Here is a 22,938-nt window from a genome sequence, read left to right on the forward strand (position 1 = left end):
GCTTTCTGGCTAATTCCCATTGCTCTTTGCAGACTCTGACTAGTTAATAATAATAATGGCATTTGTTAAGCGCTTACTATGTGCAGAGCACTGTTCTAAGTGCTGGGGGGGTTACAGGGTGATCAAGTTGTCTCATGTGGGGCTCACAGTCTTAATCTCCATTTTACAGATGAGGTAACAGGCTCAGAGAAGTTAAGGGACTTGCCCAAGGTCACACAGCAGACATGTGGGGGAGTGGGGATTCGAACCCATGACCTCTGACTCCAAATCCCGTGCTCTTTCCACTGAGCCACGCTGCTCCTCTATGTGTCTGAGGGGCCTGCCCAAGGTAACCTGTCCCAGGGGCCTGCCCCCACGACGGCCGGGAAGGAAGTCCATTAGCCACGGAGTGGGAGGTGGGAGAGCCAGTTGGCGTAAGGACAGGCAATGTCTAACGCCGAGGGATGCTGGGATTTACTGGGAAGCGCTCAGAAAGTAGACTCAGGGTGCCGGTCAGGGGCATTTGACAAGAGGAAAGCTGAAAGGGGCTGAATACATCAGGCCAGCAAAGTGTTTGCTTGTCACTAGCTGTCTGGGGAGACCCTGGCCAAACTATTTCCGGATGAGCACAGGGCTTAGAACGGTGCCCAACGCTTAGAACAATGCCTGGCACATCATAAGCACTTAACAAATACCAACATTATTACTATGATTATTTTTAAATGACACGTGGCTCTAAAGCCACTCGGTGGAATGAACGGCCCAATCATCAGATAACCTGAATAATAATAATAACAATAATAATAATAACGGCATGTGTTGAGCGCTTACCATGTGGGAAGCACTGTTCTAAGCGCTGGGGGGGATACAGGGTGATCAGGTTGTCCCACGTGGGGATCACAGTCTTTCATTCTCATTTTACAGATGAGGTAACTGAGGCTCAGAGAATTTAAGTGACTTGCCCAGGGTCACACAGCAGACATGTGGCATGGCCGGGATTCGGGAGCCGGGATACGAACCCATGATCTCTAACTCCCAAGCCCGTGCTCTTTCCACTGAGCCATGCTGCTTCTCTTAAATGAATCTTATCAGTCCTTCAGATGCCTCTTGCATTTACAGATTTATCTATTTATTTCCATCCTCTTACTAAGGAGTGTAAGCTTCTTACAGGCAGGGAACGTATCTACCAAATCTGTAATATAGTACCCTCCCAAGCGTATAGTGCTCTGCACACAAGCCCTCCACTGATACCACTGATTGACTCTCTACACCTGCATATATATGTATGTTCAACTGAAATTTAAATTTTGTTCACACTGTTTCCACTGCTTGTGATTATTTCCAGCTCTGTCTCTCCAGTCAAGGGTATTTGCTTCTTCTAGGCAGAGAAGTTATTGTGCTTTATGTGTTTTCTGAAATGCTTTGTACAATGTAATCCACTCAGTAACTACTCCATAAAAATCATTTCTTCTGCTATTACTACACCTACCATTAGAAGGGGAAGGGACAACATCAAGAACTTTGGCCTTGATCATTCAGAATATTAGAGCAAGGACAAAAAACCACAAGTATTTCTTCAAGCCATCCCTAGGTAACACTCTGAAAGGATTCTAGGCAATTAATCCTGCCATAAATATCATTTGATGATGATCATGAAATTACATTTACTTTAGTCACCCAATTCCCCCTAGATTGAGTAATTCCGTCAATATTTCAATGTTACTCACCCTTAATTCGTGTCCAATACACCCTCAACCTTAAATCAAATTAAAGTAAAACAACTACCGGACTTGAAATTTAAGAAGAGGAGTAATGAAAGCTTGTGAAGTCATGAAACAACCGCCCCCGCCCCACACACCTGTTTAACATTTTGGAGTTCTTCATTCATCTGTTTCCTTTGATTTTCAGATTCTAGTAGCTCTTCCTGTAATTTAAGGGCAGTGTTAATAGTCACGAATACGGTTTATTTCAGCTGTTAATTATTGTATTTGTTAATTATAGCCCGGTGTTTCTAAGCTCCTAGGTCTCCCAAACTACACCATGGTGAAATGCCAAAATCTATTCAGAATTAAACTATGGGTTTCAGCCGCTTTAGGCAGCAGAGGTGGTAATTACATTTATAAAATAAATAGGCATCTATCTGGGCACAGAATGCCTTCGCTGTGGTGGAAAGCCCACCTCCTCTGCCCAGCCAAAAATGTCTCTACCCTTCTCCACGGTCGTCATCTCACTGAGGTATTTCTGCACCCGTCATGCCCTCCACGTTGTGCCCTGCCTTCAGGCATCTTAGTCCCCTTTATCTCATGGCTAACTTGTGTCTTTTACTACTGGCACCTCATTTCCTTTGTTAAATCATTAATGGTATTTATTGAGAGCTTACTAGGTGCAGAGTTGGTAGATGCATTCTCTGCCCACAATGAGCTTATAGGTTAGATGGGGAGACAGACATTTATATTAATATATAACTTACATTATATATAATTTACAGATATGTACAAAAGTGCTGTGGGGTTCAGGGTGGGAGGAATATCAAATGCTCAGAGATCACAGATCCAAGTGCATAAATGATGCAGAAGGGAGAGGGAGCAGAAGAAAAGGAGGCTGAAGTGGGGAAGGCCTCTTTAATCAATCAACCGATCAATCATTATTTATTGGAGGAGATGTGACCTTAATAAGGTTTTGAAGGTGGGGAGAATGGTGGTCTGGCATATATGGAAGGGGAGGGAATTCCAGACTAAGGGTAAGATATGGGAAGGGGCAAAGTAGATGAATTCAAGGCTCAGTGTGTAAGGTGGACTAGAGGAGCAAAGTACGTGGACTGAGCTGTAATAATAATAATAATAATGATGGCATTTGTTAAGAGCTTACTATGTGCAAAGCACTGTTCTAAGCGCTGGGGAGGATACAAGGTGATCAGGTTGTCCCACGTGGGGCTAAGAGTCTTAATCCCCATTTTGCAGATGAGGGAACCGAGGCCCAGAGAAGTGAAGTGACTTGCCCAAAGTCACACAGCTGACAAGCGGCGGAGCCGGGATTTGAATCCATGACCTCTGACTCCAAAGCCCGGGCTCTTTCCACAGGGTGAGGTAGGTGGGGGTGAACTGATTTAAAGCCTTCAAAGCCAATGGTTAGGAGTTTCTGTTTGATGTGGAGTGCTCTGCACATAGTAAGCGCTCAATAAATACGATTGATGATGATGTGGAGGTGGATGGGCAACCACTGGAGGTTCTTGAGGGGTGGGGAGATGTGGACTGGACTCTTTTTTTAAAAAATGATCCGCGCAGCAAAGTGAAGTATGGACTAGAATGGGGAGAGACAGGAAGCTGATGCGGGAATCAAGGCGTGATGGGGCAAGTGCTTGGATCAGTGTGGTAGCAGCTTGATGGAGCGGGAAGAGTTGATTAAATGGTATCTGTTACGGACCCAAATGGTCAGTTAAGCGCTTCTGTCTTGTCCGTTAAACTGTAAGCCTCCTCAGGGTAGGAACCATACCTTTAAGCAGCAGAAGAAGTAGTATTTAAGAAGCACTCAGTTGCCCAAGTGACCTGTACTAGATATTTCAAAAGTATGGGCTAAAAGCGACAGCTTCCCTTCCCACAAGAGGCTTCTGTTGTAACAGGGGATACGAACATAAGATTATTCACAATTAGGATGGTCAAAATAAATGACGAAGTACACATCGACCTTCACATTCAGCTTTAAAGCACTCATTCACCTTGCCCCCGTCTACCTCACCTCGCTACAGCGTGGCTCAGTGGAAAAAGCCCGGGCTTGGGAGTCAGAGCGTATTTGTTCGTTCAATCCTATCAATTGAGCGCTTAATGCATGCAGAGCACTGGACTGAGCACCCGTTCAGCCCTATTTATTGAGCGCTTACTGCGTGCAGAGCGTTTGGGAGAGGACAAATCGGCCGCAGAGACGTGGCTCGTTGGAAAGAGCCCGGGCTTGGGTTCTAATCCTGGCTCCGCCGCTTGTCAGCTGGGTGGCCTTGGCCAAGTCACTTCTCTGGGCCTCAGCTCCCTCATCTGTAATAACAGTACTAATAATGTTGGTATTTGTTAAGCGCTTGCTATGCGCTAAGCGCTGGAATAGACACAGGGTGATCAGGTTGTCCCACTTGAGGCTCCCAAGCTTGATCCCCATTTTACAGATGAGGGAACTGAGGCCCAGTGAAGTGACTTACTTGAGGCTCCCAAACTTGACCCTGTATATATGTTTGCACGTATTTATTACTCTATTTATTTTACTTGTATGTATTTTATTTTGTTAATATGTTTTGTTTTGTTCTCTGTCTCCCCCTACTAGACTGTGAGTCCGCTGTTGAGTAGGGACCGTCTCTATATGTTGCCAACTTGTACTTCCCAAGCGCTTAGTCCAGTGCTCTGCACACAGTAAGTGCTCAATAAATACGATTGATTGATTCAAATCCCCGCTCTGCCACTTGTCGGCTGTGTGACTTGGGGCAAGTCATTTAACTCCTCTGTGCCTCAGTTCCCTCATCTGTAAAATGGGGATGAAGACTGTGAGCCCCACGTGGGACAACCTGATCACCTTGGATCCTCCCCAGTGCTTAGAACAGTGCTTTGCACATATTAAAACGCTTAACAAATGCCATCATTATTATTACTCTGCTACTACAACCCAGCCTGCAAACTTTGCACCTCTAATGGCAATCTACTCTCTGTACCACAAGCTCATCTATCTTACTGCCAATCTCTCGCCCATGTCCTGCTTCTGGCCTGGAATGCCCTCCCTGTTTATATCCGACCGACAATTACTCTCCCCCCGCATCAAAGCCTTATCAAAGGGCCCTCTCTGACTAAGCCCTCATTTCCTTTTCTCCCACCCCCTTCTGCTTCACCCTTGCCTTGCTCTGTTCCCTTTATTTAGCCCCCACCTCAGCCCCTCAGCACTTATTTACATACCTGTAATTTTCTAATTTATAATGTCCGTCTCCCCCTCTAGACTGTAAGCTCTTGGACAAGGAATGTGTCCGTTATATTTTTGTGGAGTACTCTCCCAAGTGCCTAGTACAGTGCTCTGCACACAGTAAGTGCTCAATAAATATGACTGATTGATTGACATATATACATGAGTGCTGACGGGGGGATACAAGCAAATCAAATAGGGCACAGTCCCTGTCCCATTTAGGGCTCACAGTCCCCATCCCCATTTTACAGAGGAGGTGAGTGAGGCACAAATAAGTGAAGTGACTTGCCCAAGGTCACACAGCAAACAAGTGGCAGAGTGGGGATTCGAACCCATGACCTTCTGAGGCCCAGGCCCTTGCTCTATCCACTACACTGTGCTGTAATAGTAACAGGAGTAAGTTCATAAATGCTAGAGTTATTGAGATGCCAGGATTCAATAATCCTCCGAGAGAAAACTCCTTTTCAAGCAAGTGAACCTAATGCAAATAAACCTAATGCCATTTTACCACTTCTAACAAACAATTCACCTAGTTAAGTATTACCCTGTGTCTTGGAGATACGTTTTAAGAAAGATATTATCGATATGGTTCCATTGATGGAGAACATTAAGGTGAATATTAATATTAATATATTAATATTAATGTCCATACGCCAATTTCAATTGTAGCTTGGCACATCTTACACTGAACGATATAAATATTTACCCACACCCGGTCCAAACTTTGACTTCCTATACCGGTGCAAATCATATTTCTCTAAACTTATGAGCTGACCTCCAATTTAAGTCCCGAGTACGAGGGTTAATGCTTGGTAAATGAGAAAGGTTAAATTAGAAATTGGAGGCAGAAGGTTGAGAATAAAATGGACAATGTGAGCGCAATGACTTTCTCTTTGGAGCGGGGAGAGTATTTTTGAAAAATAAAATCCCAGGAGACATTGTGATCATCCTCTTGGTTCCTTCCAAATGCGAGAACTGTATTTAAACTAGCAAAATATATTAACTGCTCACTTGGGAGAGGGAGATACCATGGATTGTGAGTGACCATTTCTAATTTTTAGAATTTTTCCAACCATCAGTAACTAATTTCAATAACTTGGTATAATTCTTCTATTTGGGCTATTGATCTCAAACCCAAGGTATCAGCAAGATAGGGTGACAGTGAGAAAAAAGTCTCCATATTGAAGCAGTGGTCAGCGATGTGTCTCTGTGACCAGGGAAGGAATTGCGGAATGGGCTACCACACTGTATTTCTCAAAACTTGTTTTGCCAGACGAGTCACTTAACTCCTCGTTGCCTTAGTCTCCTCATCTGTAAAATGGGGATGAAGTACCTGTTCTCTCTCTAAGACTGAGAGCCTCATATGGGAAAGGAACAGTGCCCTATCTGCATTTTGGATACCTACCCAAGACCTAGTATGATGTTTTGCACAGTGTTACAAAATGTCACAATTGATAAACTATCTATTTGAACCATCATGAACAGCATTTATTCAACTTCTACTATGTGAGAGCTCTGTACTGGATTTGCAGGGAACGTTTTGCTCGGAAGTGTGTTTTCATTCTCATTTTGGCTGGATCAACTGCTCAGTACTGTGACAACAGCTGCTCAAGAGATATCAGCATTTGACTGCTTGATTGGAAGGCGACAGAATAATTAGGGAGTGTCCTTCTGACACGAGTCTATTTGGCTGCTGCGTGACTCGGTTGCAGGCTTAAAATTTAGCATAATTTATGAAAATGTAAGGGTGGAGTAGGGGCAGAAGTTGGGGATTCAGGGGAGGTGGGTTTTAATCCTGGCTCGTTCACTGCTGTGTGACCCTGGCGCAGGTCCCTTAACTTCTCCCTGCCTCGGGTTCCTCACCAGTAAAATGGGAATGAAATATCTGTTCTTTCCCTTGGGCTGTTAGCCTTGTGTGGAGTGGGGTCTGAGTCTGGTCTGGCTATTTGGTATATACCCCGGTGCTTAGCACAGTGTTCAGCACCTAGAAGACCTTAACAGATACAACTGTTATCAGCAGAACAGCCTGAAAACGGCTACTTGCAGCGGCTGCTCTGGTTTCACGCCTCCATCTCTGTGTGGGTCGGGGAGTGGATATATATCCCTGTTTGTGGGTCAGCGCGGATTCCTTCTGTATCCATGGATTCCTGTCTGAGGGCGAGGGAAAACCGGTTGACTCCTTCCGATCCACAGGCTCTCTGCCTGAATCCCGCAGATCCTGGCTCTCCCTGTCGCCCGAGCCCTTTTGAAATCCCACCTCCTCCTGATTCTGGCAAAAACAATCATCAGTTCTCTGTGGACCAGTTTTCCACTTGAGATCCAACTTGCTTTTCTCCAGAGGGCTGTGGGCAAACTGAAATCCTGCTTTGCTAAGGACAGCCCTGGGCTCCATAAGATGTCCGGTCTTACGTAGGGAAAGCCGAGGAGGGGTGAGGGGGAGGAGAATGGGAATGAACTGCTAAGCAGATTGGCTTTCTACCAGTTTCCACTGAGCTCTATAAATAAAGAAAGCACTACTATTTGCTTTCACGTGGATGTTGTGAAGCATACCTAATGCATAAAACACTCTTTGGGCTCCATAAGGGAAAGCGGAATAGAAGAATGGGTTATATTTAAATTTTTAATACCTAATACTAAAAAAAAAAGGTTTCCATATGTTGAAACTGCAGGGATTAAGACAGACCTTTCCATTAAGAAATACATGCAAGACCTAAGAATTACCTTTAGTTTCTTCACTTCCTTCAAAGCATCACTCCTTTCGCTTTTAAGCCTTTCTACATCATCCACTTCTGAAGGGTCATAGGGAGAAAGCTGTACGTGTTGAAAATGTAAAGACAAATTATGCATTAAATACAAATTATATCGAGCAAATGTGAAATAATGCAAGTAAGAGCGTAATTCCCATGCAGATTGCTTAGCATTCCATAAATGCAGGAGCCCTTTTAAAGAAACCCACAGGTTGCTTGGCTTGGACCTGTTATCTAATTAATAAAATAGACCCCCAAAATCATCTGGAGGAGCTCCTTCAACTCCAAGTGAACTTTCTATTTTCATTCTCTGGAACTGATTTGGTTTTTTAAGGAAGGCTTGCTCTGGGTTACTATCTTCAAAAACATCTATTTTGCTCCAATGAAGAGCTGCTAAGCAGACTGTGGTCTGGGCCACGGATAAGAAAACTCGCCTGCCCAAATTCAATCAGAGGCCAGATCCTTGGCTTCCTACCATCTGTACGTGATGTCACATCACTAAGGCAGCTGAGGAATCTCCTTTGGAAACTACCTAGAGGCCTTTTTGTCAGCAAATGTGGCTGTAGTGTAATTTGAAGGGCCAGCTCCTTCAAATTAGCTGGGTGGGGTGGGTTCAGAAACACACCGGTGCAACCATGCAATGCAGGCCGAGTTTGAGTTGGGGACCCCTGTTGTACCCATGAGCCATCTTCCCCCAGGCAAGATGGCCCCAGGGGACTCAGGGACTCATCATCATCATCAATGGTATTTATTGAGCGCTTACTGTGTGCAGAGCACTGTACTAAGCGCTTGGGAAGTACAAATTGGCAACATATAGAGACAGTCCCTACCCAACAGTGGGCTCACAGACTCGAACTTCGTGGGAACGGCTTGGGCCAGGAGAGTCTGACTTGGAACTGGGGTCGGGTTGAGAGAGACAAAAAAAAACAAATATTATCTGGGCCCCGTGAGAGGCTGGAGAGGTTCGGTCCCGTGAGTCGGAAGCTAGGACTCTCCCGGCTCTCAGACATGCTGTGCTGTCCAGGTTGTCATTTCTCAACTGAGCAATTCTCAGCAACAACATAGAACTCCCATCACCTCTGAATCCAGTAGGCTGGAGAGATCTTGGACACTTTTCTCACCAACTCTGAGTTCCACACCTCCTTCATCCAAATGCAGAGAGAACAGGTTTCGAGCCACTTGGACGAAATCTAAAATGGAGCATAATTTCCGTTATGGCAGTCAGCCTCCATTTGCCACACGATATTTACACTGAATACTTTTTTATGGTACTTAAGGGCTTACTAGGTGTCAAGCACTGTACTAAGCACTGGGGTAGATGCAAGATAATCGGGTTGGACGCAGTGTCTGTCCCACTTGGGGTGCACAGTCTAAATCCCCATTTTACAGATGAGGTAACTGAGGCATGGAGAAGTGAAGCGACTTGCCCAAAGTCACACAGCACACAAGTGGCAGAGATTTGAACCCAGGTCAATCTGATTCCAAGGCAGGATTACCTCCAAAAGACACCATCCCTTTGGGGTCTAAGGGCACTTGCTGGCTCAGAGCTTGATGCTGCTCCTCGGTGGGCTGGATCCCCAAGTAATTCAAAGCCTGAAAGAAAAAGGTACTTTCAGTCATGTTTTCGATCTCCTTGCCACCCGAGATGAAAACCCTCTCATTACAGCCTGAGTTTACCGGCAGGATAAAAATCAACAGCACCCAGGGGTCACCAAAACCAAAAGTAAGACCAACCACAGAGCAAACTCCTCTCTCCTCCGGATTACAAATCTACCCGTTATAATAATGATAATCACGGTGGTATCTGTCTAGTGCCCACTATTTGACAAGCATCACACCTAAGCGCTGGGGTAAGTACAAAACACTCAGTTTGGGCACCGTCTCTGCCCCACAGGAGGCTCACCATATAAATGGTAGTAAGATTTAAACCTCATTTGACAGATGAGGAAGCGGAGGGCCAGATAGGTCAAGGGACTTGCCCAAGGTCATTTCATTCATCCATTCAGTTGAATTTATTGAGTGCTTACCATGTGCAGAGCACTGGACTAAGCCCTTGGAAGAGTACAATAAAACAACATACAGACTTGTTCCTTGCCCACAACAACCTTACAGTCTAGAGGGGGGGAGACAGATATTAATATAAATCAGTAAATTACAGATATGTACCGAAGTGCTGTGGGGCTGGGAGGGGGGAAGAACAGAGGGAGCAAGTCAGGGAGTGGGAGTAGAGGAAAGGGGGGTGCTTAGTAAAGAAGAGATGTGCCTTCACTAAGGCTTTGAAGCAGGGGAGAGTAATCTTCTACCAGATTTGAGGAGGGAGGGCATTCCAGGCCAGAGGCAGGATGTGAGCGAGGGGCCAGTGGTGAGATAGACGAGATTGAGGCACACTGAGAAGGTTAGCGTCGCACAGAAGATTAGAACCTAGGTCCTCTTACTCCCAGGCCCGTGCCCTTTCCACTGAACCAAGCTGTATTGCAGGGCTGGGGTGAGAATCAAGTGAGCCTCAAGGTCGAACAAGAGGTGTACACCTCTGGGTTCCAAGCTGACACAGAGGGGAGGGAGGACGGGGGAAATACAAGGGCTTAGGTTGGGAAGGCCTCCTGGAGGAGTGCGCCTTTGGAGCCGATAACTGTTCAGGGCCAGAGCCGGAAAGGCAGGGAGAGGGTCTCTCCTGCTTGGTGATGTAACGATGGCACACTTAATCATCGACACCTTCTTCTTATGAGGCTCTGTAATGGTCTATTTTATCTGGAAAGATGTTTTTTGTGGAGGAGGAAACAAAAGATCCAGGGCAGACACAGGACCCAAAGGACATCTGACAACAGGGCTAATAATAATAACTGTGCAATTTAAGTATTTAGTATGTGTCAAGCACTGTTCATTCATGCAATTGCATTTATTGAGTGCTTACTGTGAGCAGAGCACTGTACTAAGCACTGTTCTAAACACCGGAGTAGATATAAGGTAAACTCTTTGGACACAGTTCCTGTCCCACACGGGGCTCGCGGTCTTGATCCCCATTTTACAAGACGAGGTAACGGAGGCACAGAGAAGTTAAGCAACTTGTGCAGGGTCACACAGCGGACATACAGGAGAGCTGGAATGAGAAACCACGTCCTCCAACTCCCAGGCCCTTGCTCTTTCCACCAGGCTACACTGCTTCTCCCAGCTGAGGCGAGGCAGAAGCCCCAACTCCTGTCCTCCCACTTCCCCAGTTCTACATAGGGAAGTTCTTGAGGGACCGGGGGACTGAATCGGTGGGAATATTCTCCCCACTGCTCAGTATAGTGCTTTGCACGTCTAAAGTGGTTGATCAATTACTGCCACAAGAGTTTATACTTTGGCTTCTTCCCAAAATTGAGGTCGCTCACCCTGTTTAAACAGCTGCTACCAATGAAACCTAAGTATGAATTTTAGGGCTAAGAAAATCTGGCTGCTTACAAAGCAGAACCCCTTTCATATTTGAAAGATATTGGTAATATTACTTCAGCAGCTTAAAGGAAAGAAGGTTTAACTTGGGAAAAATTTATGAGAGAAGAGAAGCGATTTCAATTTCAGGGAATGCACAGTTTTGGGGGAAACACATTTTAGGTTCAAAAGGGCCGAAATCCCAATGTGTCCTGAATTAAGCAACGAAAGGAGATTGTGCAAGATGCGCTTTTCTTTTGTTCTAAGATGCCATTTTACTGTTCCCTAAAAACAGTAAAAGCTCAGCACGACAAGGAGCAGAATCCTGATTTTCCAATTCCACGTTAAGTGCCTCTGGAATTTTCCAGAACTTCATAAAACTGTAGAGCTCAGACGGGCTGGGAGGCACTGAATCTGGGCAGAGACACTCCGCATTGAGGGTTTTTAAAATTGGATGTATGCTCAGAGATCTTCCCAAGGTCTCCACTCAGGAGGAAGGCAGCTAGAGGAGAAGCAGGTGGTGGGAAGAGGAGCCTGGAAGGATCAGGGGCTTTATTCCAGTTGGGCAGATGGGTATTCTCTCTCCAGCAGAGTGAAAACAACAAAGCAGGAAGAGTGGAGGATCCGGCAAACACAGCTTGAGGTACCCTGAGGGTAACAGATGTGCTGGCAGCCACTTTTCCCACCCTGGAACTTACATGGGGATGCCCAACTAGGGCATGGAAGAAAGGGCGGACGAGGGCATCTCCTGGTATTTATGGTGGTCAATGCTGGGCCTGGGAAAGCAGTGCAAGTGCCTTTAGTTTTGGTGGTCGAGGGAAAGGTTGGAACCCATCCCCCAGGCTCCAGCTTTTCTCCTAGTTATGTCTTTCTAGGCTCTCCATTGGACTGCTTTTATCTTCTGTCCGCCCCGTCTTCCTTCCTCTTCGTGCTCACTGTACTTCTTTGGTTCTAATTTTGGTCTTGAAAATGTCTTCCGTTTTACAGCCGTCTTGTTGTATCTGATACTTCAGAGTCACGCTTTAGGATCTCCAGCTTCGCCAAACCAAAACTACTGAGATGACAATGCACCCCAAAATCATTTCATTTAGACTTACTCTAAAAGATTTTCAGGAAACAGTGGAGCTTGGCAGAAAGAACCTGAGGCTGGGAGCAGGAAGACTTGGGTTCTAATCCCAGATCTGCCATCTGTCTGTTGTGTGACCTCGGGAAAGTCACTTAACTTATCTGGGCCTCAGTTCCCTCATCTGTACAATGGGTATTCAACACCTCCTCTTCCTCCCTTTTGGACCATATGCCCCATTTGAGACAGGTTCTGTGTCCAACCTGATTACCTTCTATTTAGCTAGTGTTTAGTATGGTGCTTGGCACATAGTAAGCAGTTTAATAGGTGTCATTATTGATAAATGATTGCTAACCACTTGAATTCAGTAGCTAAATTTTACACCAACTAAAGTAGCTTAAAACCAACTCTCGTATCTTGAAATCAAGAAAATCTAGAGTTCTGAAACTCCCTCCCCAAGCTCCTTTTGTTATTCCTAAATTTTTTACCAGTGTAAATACATGCTTCTTACGCGGGTGGGCCGAAAGGATTATTTACCGTCTCCAATTTCTTGGCATGAAAGCGAACGGAGGGGTTTAGGGAAATCTTCTTTCCTCGGCGTTCACAGTCCTCAGGCCATTCGGGGCTAAGATCTAGGAGATGACAGGGGTGTGTTAATTGGAACTTTAATAGGAATCTATCTTATGAAGGAATTGGCTCTGAGCTCCTGCCGATCAAAATACTTCTGTTTCATCCATCTGACAAAATTCAACTTTGTTTATTTGAAAGGGGAAAAAGCGGCGTATTTAAGAAAACACCCAAACCCTTTCCTGAACTCTAAAAGAAAGTTACCGTAGGACAGATGATACTTCCCATCTGAAAAGAAACAAGATGGATCTGGTAATGGATGGTGGGGGGAGGTACATTATTTCCACAAAGATAAGCGGCATGACCTAGTGGATAGATCTTGGACCTGTGTTCTAATCCCGGTTCTGCCACTTACCTGCTGTGGGACCTTGGGCAAGTTACCTATCTTCTCGGTGCCTCAGTTATCTCATCTGTAAAATGGGGATTAAGACTGTGAGCCCCCTCTGGGACTTGGACTTTATCCAACCTGATTAGCTTGTCTCTACCCCAGGGCTTAACACAGTGCCGGGCACAAAGTGCTTAGCAAATACCATATTTGCCGAATTGAGGATGACGGGACATGAAGTCAGGCAGACCTGCCTGACAGGTGGCAGACCATTCTGATCCCCAGATTTCTTATGTGAGACTGGTGGTGATCCCATAATGCAAAAAAGAGAAGCAGCATGGCCTAGAAGAAAGAGCACGGGCTGGAGAGTCAGAGGACTGGCTTGGATGGTTGCCTGCTATGTGAGAAGCATGAGAAGCAGCGTGGCTCAGTGGAAAGAGCCCGGGCTTTGGAGTCAGAGGTCATGGGTTTAAATCCCGGCTCCACCACTTGTCAGCTGTGTGCTTTGGGCAAGTCACTTAACTTCTCTGGGCCTCAGTTCCCTCTCCTGTAAATTGGGGATTAAGACGGTGAACCCCCTGTGGGACAACCTGATCACCTTGTAACCTCCCCAGCACTTAGAACAGTGTTTTGCACATAGTAAATGCTTAATAAATGCCATTATTATTATTATTATGTGACCTTGGGCAAGTCATATAACTCCTCTGGGCCTCAGTTCTCCCATTTGGAAAATGGGGACTAAATCCTCCAACTCCAACTGCCAGGGGACAGTCTGTGTCCAGTCTGATCAACTCGTATCTACCCCAGGGCTTAGAACAGTGCTTGACACATAATAAGCACTTAACAAATACCATCCAAAAAGAAAAAAAAAAGCTCAGAGACCCACCTCTGAATACTGTATGGATTTTAACCCTTCCCCCATAAATAGGAAATTCCAACAGGTCAGCTGCCCATGAAAAACACGTTCTCTGCCATCAACTGCTTTCCTCGCCAATGACTTTGGTTCACTGAAGCCGGGGCACCAGCAGACTAAAGTGCCGAGAGAGAACACTAAAACAAATTACTGTGGTCCACGCTATCGCTTCGGGGTTCTGACCGGAGGAAAAGATGATGAATTTGAGCTCCCTAATCCCCAAATCCTGATAATCCTGAAATGGCCCTCGGCCCACCCCACTAGCCAGTTGCGGCTCTGGGATGGCAAGTTGTCTTGTAAAGAAGGAAGCTCTGATCTGTGCTTTTTTGGACAACAACTCAGCTGCCTTATGAGCCTGAGGAGATGCCAATGGGCAGGGCATAATAATAACAATGACAATGATAGCGATAAGGAAAAACCGTGCTCTCTGCTGAGCACTTACTACATGCCTAATGGCAGGGTAAATGCAGCATGATTGGGTCAGACATGGTCCGGGTTCCACACATAATAATAATAATAATTGTGGTAGCTGTTAAGCACTTACTATGTGCCAGGCACCGCACTGTTGGGGGAATGCAAGCAAATCGGGTTGGACATAACCCCTGTCCCACATGGGACTCACAGTATTAATAGCCATTTTTCAGATGAGGTAACTGAGGCCCAGAGAAGTGAAGTGACTTGCCCAAAGTCACACAGCAGACAAGTAGTGAAGCCGGGATTAGAATCCATGTCCTAGGTCTGTGCTCTGTCCACTGGGCCATGCTGCTTCTCACACCGGGACCACGGTCTAAGGGGGACGGAGGACAAGGATTTACAACCCCTGCTTCAGATGAGGAAACCGAGGCCCAGAGAAGATGCCCGGCCATCCTCGCCCTCCCCTGTGCAGTGGGGCTCTAGAGCCTACCAGGGGGCAGACGGATGCCGGAGCTGCGGACCCCGGGTTGGGCCCCCGAACAAATCAATTTTATTGTAAATGGGACAGTCTGCGCATTTTGTTCACTTCCTATTTCCCGAGATCCCTTCAACTTATCTCCCACTTGTCATCGTAATCGATCGATGGTATTTATTGAGCACTTACGGTGTGCAGGGCACTGTACTGAGCGCTTGGGAGAGTAGATAATGGCAGAGATGGGAGACGCATTAAGCCTGACTTTTCAGGAAAGCAGCTTTATAATAATAATAATACTATTGCTGACCGTGGAGGTATTTGTTAAGCGTTTCCTGTGTGTCGAACGCTTGGGTAGAGATCAGGTCAGCCTCAGGTACCGGATCCCTGTTTTGTCGATAAGGGAACTGAAGCACTGAGAGGTTTAGTGACATGACCGAGGGCCCTCAAGTGGGCAAATGGCGAGTCCGGATATTCCCGGAGAGGACGAGGACGGTAGAACAGGAAAGCTGTTTTTGAAAATGTCAGCTGTTTCTCTCTGGTTCTTTCTTTCACACGGCATCTGTCTTCGAGCCCAGACTAATCTTCACTTCCGTGACTTCTCAAGAACGTAAGCGGCGCCAGTGAAAATAAGCCATCTCTGTGGAAACCTTTAAGACTCACTCCGACTGGGTTCGGGAAAAAGCCCGTGGGCATTAGGAATGCCGGTATATTTGATTACGGGGTTTCGGTGGCGTCGCACGAACCCCGAGGTGCGCTGGGTGGTAAACGCAGTGAGTCGGGTTTCGAGCCTCGGGCCTGGAGCAGGTGGCTGGCCGGGAGGAGGAGGGCCAGAAGCGTGGTTTTCTCTCACGACTGTCTGCTCGGCCACCCGTTAGCAATGCATCTGCAGCAAACCCAGGGCCTGCCCCCATCCTCACCTTGATGAGCCGGCACGGGGCTGATTGGAAAGGACACGGGACTGGGAATTGGTAGGCCCGGGTCCTCGCCCCGGCTCCACTGGCCGCACCCTGCCCTAAAATGAGGCCTGTGGTTGCCCATCCCGGCCTGCCTTGGGGCCTCCGGCTGCCCCAGAAGGTCTCAGCGGTGTCCTTGCCCTGACCTGTATACATTCTCTCTAACGGATACGGGGATAACTCTAGAATCATTTCTGCTCCTTACTTATGTCAAAGGAACCCCTAAAAAGCACACACCGCACACCTCCATGGTGCCTCATCAAAGGGACGAAGCACAATCTCCACAGAGACCTAATTTGGAGTTGAAGAAGAACTGTCGTTATCAGGTTTTGACAGACTCGCTCGGTTATCGGAGCCGTACGGAGAACGTGCTGGTCGTAACTGTGACGTTCAACAATTATTGCATTTGTCAAGGGCTTAGTGTATGCCAGGAACTGTACTAAGTGCTAGGGTGGTTACAAGAAAATTAGGTTGCGCACAGTCCCTGACCTATAAGGGGCTCCCAGTCTTAACATCCACTTTGCAGGTGAGGTAACTGAGGCACAGAGAAGTGACGTCACTTGCCCAAGTTCACAGAGCAGATAAGTGGCGAAGGACAGATTAGAACCCAGGTCCTTCTGACTTTAAGGCCTGTGCTTTATCCACTAGGCCACGCCGCTTCTCAAAGGTTGTAGATCTTGTCGTTACGTTTACACTATTTGTCCAGGGAAAGGGGTGCCATAACGAATGGGTCTATTTGCATTAACAAATTAGCAAAGGAGGAAAAAACAAAGATGTCCCCTCATCCGGAGTATTACGAAGCACTCCCAGTACAAGAGTGAAAAACTAAGAGGAAAAGGGAATTTCAGATGAACATTTACCGGTCGAAGATGCATCTGAAAGACTGTTGTTTGAAGAGGTAACTGGAAATGGTTCTCTCGTCTTGAACCCGGCCTCCTATGAAAGAAAATCACCGACACAAAATGTCACTTTCCTAAGTGGCTTAGAGACGAGACTAGGAACCCAGGTTGACGTGAAAGTGAAATGGCAGTTTGAGAGATTGAAAGAAGGTCAAAAACAAAAAGTCGTGAGGCAGTCGTGATGTTCCAATAGCTGCGGAAGCAGCAAAAGGTAACTGGAGCTCTTGGGCTTGGCTCACTGTGTCCGGGGAAGGTGAAACGCAGGCCCCGAGTGTCCTGTTTCTAAAAGTGAGAAAATCTGACCCAACGAGGAGCCAGGAACCGCAACCCCACTGTTGGGTAGGGACCGTCTCTATATGTTGCCAAATTGTACTTCCCAAGTGCTTAGTACAGTGCTCTGCACACAGTAAGCGCTCAATAAATACGATTGAATGAATGAATGAATGCTCCGAGAAGCCACTTTGTCCTTGAAGTCTTCACCCTCGTTACCCAATGGCCCGCTCGGATGGCCTAGTGGATAAATCACGCGCCTAGGAGTCAGACGGTCATGGCTTCTAATTCCTGCTCCACCACTTGTCTGTTGTGTGACCTTGGACAAGTCACTTCACTTCTCTGGGCCTCAGTTACCTCATCTGTAAAATGGAGACTGACACTGGGAGCCCCATGTGGGATAGGGACTGTGTCCAACCTGACTTGCCTGTATCCACCTCATCACTTCGTAGAATGCCTAGCACGTAGTAAGTGCTTAACAAATACCACAAGTATTACTTTTATAATTATGATTATTATCATTATTACATGGGAAACGACGATTTGGATCCCAGTCGCTCGACCTCCCGGCCTCTCCTCTGCTCAGGGGGGCTCTGTGGTTGGTATATCGGAGGTCATGGGTTCAAATCCCGGCTCCGCCAATTGTCAGCTGTGTGACTTTGGGCAAGTCACTTAACTTCTCTGTGCCTTCGTTACCTCATTTTTAAAATGGGGATTAAGACTGTGAGCCCCACGTGGGACAACCTGATCACCTTGGATCCCCCCAGTGCTTAGAACAGTGCTTTGCACATAGTAAGCACTTAACAAATACCATCATTATTATTATTATATCATGACAAGGAGATGTGATCTGGAATTCTCCTCTGGCTTCAATCAATCAATCAATCAATCGTATTTACTGAGCGCTTACTGTGTGCAGAGCACTGTACTAAGCGCTTGGGAAGTACAAGTTGGCAACATATAGAGACAGTCAATCAATCAATCGTATTTATTGAGTGCTTACTGTGTGCAAAGCACTGTACTAAGCGCTTGGGAAGTACAAGTTGGCAATATATAGAGACAGTCCCTATCCAACAGTGGGCTCACAGTCTAAAAGGGGGGAAACTGGCTTGAATTGGAGCGGGAAGGAACCGGGTGGGAAACTTGGGCGGCATTTGGAGAGCCGAGGAGTTTGGGGGAAAAAGGAGGGAGATCTCACACCAAAGAGCGTTTCTCGCACACGTGGGCCATCCGACCCAGCGGCCTGTCTCTAGCAGGCAAAAGACCGGCTCTACGAGGAAAGGTGCGATGAGAACAGGCCCTCGGCGAACATGACTGTCGCCGTTGCCGGCCCTCTTGGAGAGCCATCCTCATGATGTTTGTACTTTGTGCTTCCAATTTGTACTTCCCAAGCGCTTAGTACAGTGCTCTGCACATAGTAAGCGCTCAATAAATACGATTGATGATGATGATGATGTTGGTCCCTGCCTTCGAGGAGTTGCCACGCTGGCCTCCTGCTGATGAATCGAGAGGAGCAGAGACCCAATCTCATTTAGGAACAGGAAGGCTCAGTTTGCCTTTTGCGAATGTTCGGTAATCACGAACGATTCGTCCAACGACCCAGGTTTCAAATAAAATGCTCTTGGAGGTCTCGGGATGGCAGAGAATTCAGACCCCTTACCTGAGCTGTCTTAAGATCAGGAAACGGGCAATTCCCAGAACTTAGAGCTGGATTCTCCACCTGAGGTGGGAGAACGTTCAAAGGGGCTGAAGTCCGGGGTTGTTCATGATTGAGCGATGAGGCTGAGAGAGGAGCGGGCCGTGGGCCCTCAGGGGCCCTGTCCGGACAGTTTTGCCGGATGAATGCTATCTCCCAGGTGGATTCTGGTCTAGGATCGAAAAGAAAAGGCACACGACAGGTTGACGGATTTCATCAAAGGATCCGTTAACTTCCCCGAGGGAAGGCAACGTTTTAAATATATTTCTCGAGATACCTCTGAGGTAAGCAAGGTTGTATCATTTAGGCCAAATAATCACCTCAGCTTTGCTCGCATAATGATGTGTTTGGCTTCTTCAAATGAAACACCAATCAGAGACTCCTTATTTATGGATACGAGCTGATCACCAGGCTTTAGTCGTCCGTCCTAGAAAATGATGACAACAATCGTAATCACAATGCTAATAATCATAGCATTAGTGAAGAGGCCATTTTATATGCATTGGTCAGAGGAACTGTAGTAAATAACTCTTCAGTGATGAGTCTTTCATGAATAGAATGACCTTAGGAATTCGAGATTGGAGAGTCGAGCTGGTAAAAGTTTTTATCCCTCTAACAAGGAGCTATAAAGGGTGAGAGCGAAACCTTTGATGCTAGCTCTGGACGCTGTCGCTATGTCTGAAGCATGAGTGTTTAAATGAAATTCTTGGGAAAAAAATCATATATTTGAATTAGACTAAAGCAGAGTGACCTAGTGGATAGAGTGTGCGCTTGAGAGTCAGAAGGACCCAGGTTCTAATTCTGGCTCTGCCACTTGTCTGCTGTTTGACCTTAGGCAAGTCACTTCCCCTATGTGGGCCTCAGTTCCCACATCTGTAAAATGGGGATTAAGACTGTGAGCCCGACATGGGACGGGGCGTGTCGAACCCTATTACCTTGTATCTACCCCAGCGCTTAGTACAGTGCCTGACACGTGGTGAACGCTTAACAAATCCCACTAAAATAAAATGCTTTCTTATTTCACTGAAAGGCACATGAAGGAATCTAAACCTAGAAAGAGAAGCCTCTCAATTTTGATTTGTACATATTTTTTGGTTTGTACATATTTATTTTTGTACATATTTATTACTCTATTTATTTTACTTGTACATATCTTTTCTATTTATTTCATTTTGTTAGTATGTTTGGTTTTGTTCTCTGTCTCCCCCTTTTAGACTGTGAGCCCACTGTTGGGTAGGGACTGTCTCTATATGTTGCCAACTTGTACTTCCCAAGCGCTTAGTACAGTGCTCTGCACACAGTAAGCGCTCAATAAATACGATTGATTGATTGATTGATTGATTTTTAATCAGGTCGGCCTAAGTTCAAAGCCGGGGTTCTCCACCCCGGGCGGTCAGACAGGAGGGCAGCCCTCAAAGGTGTGGAAGTGGTTGCATGGTTGTTTGATGGTTAGAATCTGGGCCTCTGAGTCCGAAAGCCCTGGGTTCTAATCCTGGTTCTGCCACTATTCTTTCTGTGTGACCTTGGTCAAATCACTTCACTTACCTCAACTGTAAAATGGGGATTAAGACTGTGAGCCCCCCATGGGACAACCTGATCACTTAACAAAGTGAAGCAGAAGCAGCAGAGAAGCAGCGTGGCTCAGAACGAAAGAGCACGGGCTTTGGAGTCAGAGGTCAGGGGTTCAAATCCCAGCTCCGCCAATTGTCAGCTGTGTGACTTTGGGCAAGTCACTTAACTTCTCTGTGCCTCAGTGACCTCATCTGTAAAATGGGGATTAAGACTGTGAGCCCCACGAGGGACCACCTGATCACCTTGTAAGCTTCCCAGTGCTTAGAACGGTGCTTTGCACATAGTAAGCACTTAATAAATGCCATTATTATTATTATTATCACCTTGCAACCTCCCCTGCGCTTAGAACAGTGCTTTGCACATAGTAAGCGCTTAATAAATGCAATCATTATTATTATGTGAGACGGGGACTGTGTCCAACACGATTTGCTGGTATCCACCCCTGTGCTTAGTACAGTGCCTGGCATATAGTAAGCACTTAAACACCCTAAATACCCTAAAACACCCTAAATACCCTAAAACAAATACCCTAAAAATACCCTAAAACAAATAAAACAAACTGATACACCAGCACTGTGGCCTTCTCTCAGACCACAACAGTCCAAGGCAAGGAGAGAAATGCAATGCCCCTGTCACCCATGTGTCTAGCCTTTCTTGGAACCAAAGGGGGACACGATTAGAGTGGCTGATTGTGTTGGGAAAATGGAAAAAGTGCAGGAAATGATCTGAGGCAGGATGGTAACTGCTGCCTCTTGTCATCTTGCCATGAAGTCCTGGAGTTCCAAGTTCTCTGGGGTCTTTTCTTAACCCATTTAACCATATTCATTCATTCTGTGTGCAGAGCACTGTACTAAGTGCATGGGAAGTGTGTGAATGATGTGAAGAAAACTAGGGAATAGTTACTCTATTGTGCCACCTCAAATGTTCAGTGTAGTGCTCTGTAAGCACCTTTTTTAAAAAAAATTGGGATTGGTTAAGCGCTTACTATGTGCCAGGCACTGTACTAAGCACTGGAGGAGATACAAGCAATTGGGTTGGACCCGGTCCGTGACTCACCCGGAGCTCAAAGTGTTAATGTTAGCTTTACAGGGGAGGTACCCGAGGTGCAGAGAAGTTAAGTGACTCGCCCTAGGTCACACAGCACACAAGCGGCGGACCTGGATTCTGATCCCAGCCCCACGCCCTCGGTGCTACGCCGAGGGCAGCTCTCCGACGGTGGGGATCATGTCTATCACCCCATCAGTCAATGGCATTTATTGAGCGCTTACTGGGTACACAGCACTGTCCTAAGCACTTGGGAGAGTACTATGCAACAGAATTAATGAACGTGTCCCCTGCCCATGAGCTTACAGTCTAATCAATCAATCAATCGTATTTTTTGAGCGCTTACTGTGTGCAAAGCGCTGTACTAAGCGCTTGGGAAGTACAAGTTGGGAATATATAGAGACAGTCCCTACCCAACAGTGGGCTCAGTCTAGAGAACGATCGTACAGTCTAGTGGCTATTATGCTTTCCTGGGCACTCAGCACTGCTGGTAGTAATAATAATAATAATGATAGCATTTGTTAAGCGCTTACTATGTGCAAAGCACTGTTCTAAGCGCTGGGGAAGTTACAAGGTGATTAGGTTGTCCCACAAGGGGTTCACAGTCTTAATCCCCATTTTACAGCTGAGGTAACTGAGGCACAGAGAAGTGAAGTGACTTGCCCAAAGTCACACAGCTGACAGTTGGCGGAGCCGGGATTTGAACCCATGACCTCTGACTCCACAGCCGGAGCTCTTTCCACTGAGCCACGCTGCTTCTCAATAGTAGGTATTATTGTAGTAGTGTACTATAGTAGTGTAGTGTAGTATAGTAGGTAGTAGGACCGTAAACATCGTGAGGGCAAGGGCAATTTATTAATTATTGTTTTGCCACATATGTTCCAGAAAATTTTGAGCTCTTTGAGGGCAGGGATCACCTCTACTAATCACTGGACTCTCACAAGCGCTCAGTGTGGGGTTCCACGCAGCGTAGGTGCTCAGCGAATAATATCGATCAATGGCCTGTAATCCGTCATCGATCAGCATCGAGAAGCAGCGTGGCTCAGTGGAAAGAGCACGGACTTTGGAGTCAGGGGTCATGGGTTCAAATCCCAACTCTGCCAATTGCCTGCTGTGTGACTTTGGGCAAGTCACTTCACTTCTCTGGGCCTCAGTGACCTCATCTGTAAAATGGGGATTAAGACTGTGAGCCCCCCGTGGGACAACCCGATCACCTTGTAACCTCCCCAGTGCTTAGAACAGTGCTTTGCACACAGTAAGCGCTTAAGAAGCAGCGTGGCTCAGTGGAAAGAGCGCGGGCTTGGGAGTCAGAGGTCATGGGTTCGAATCCCGCCTCCCCCACATGTCTGCTGTGTGACCTTGGGCAAGTCACTTCACTTCTCTGGGCCTCAGTTCCCTCATCTGTAAAATGGGGATTAAGACTGTGAGCCAGCCCCACATGGGACAACCTCATCTCCTTGTATTCCCCCCAGCACTTAGAACAGTGCTTTGCACATAGTAAGCGCTTAACAAATACCAACATTATTATTATTACTATTATTATTGTTATTATTATTCTGTCATTACCTCGTGGCAGTCTCCGCCGGGAATGATGTCCTGGATATACACCAGGGGCCCTTCGTTG

At 46.5% G+C, this 22,938-nt stretch overlaps 1 protein-coding gene across 3 annotated transcripts in view; it reads right to left on the minus strand.

Annotated features, from left to right (window-relative positions):
• STXBP4 (syntaxin binding protein 4) overlaps positions 1–22,938 on the minus strand; it is a 91,832-nt gene that overhangs the window by 56,160 nt on the left and 12,734 nt on the right. For all 3 annotated transcript variants that reach the window (XM_038757201.1, XM_038757199.1, XM_038757200.1), the window contains exons 5-12: positions 19,019–19,125; positions 18,663–18,870; positions 16,694–16,769; positions 12,664–12,758; positions 9,152–9,248; positions 8,733–8,845; positions 7,630–7,719; positions 1,838–1,903 (exon numbers count right to left, since the gene is read on the minus strand). In XM_038757201.1, coding sequence (XP_038613129.1) covers positions 1,838–1,903; positions 7,630–7,719; positions 8,733–8,845; positions 9,152–9,248; positions 12,664–12,758; positions 16,694–16,769; positions 18,663–18,870; positions 19,019–19,125 — 852 coding nt within the window. The remainder of the gene's footprint in view (positions 1–1,837; positions 1,904–7,629; positions 7,720–8,732; positions 8,846–9,151; positions 9,249–12,663; positions 12,759–16,693; positions 16,770–18,662; positions 18,871–19,018; positions 19,126–22,938) is intronic.

Source organism: Tachyglossus aculeatus, chromosome 15, assembly GCF_015852505.1.
Source record: "Tachyglossus aculeatus isolate mTacAcu1 chromosome 15, mTacAcu1.pri, whole genome shotgun sequence".
In the NCBI taxonomy this organism is placed as follows: domain Eukaryota; kingdom Metazoa; phylum Chordata; class Mammalia; order Monotremata; family Tachyglossidae; genus Tachyglossus; species Tachyglossus aculeatus.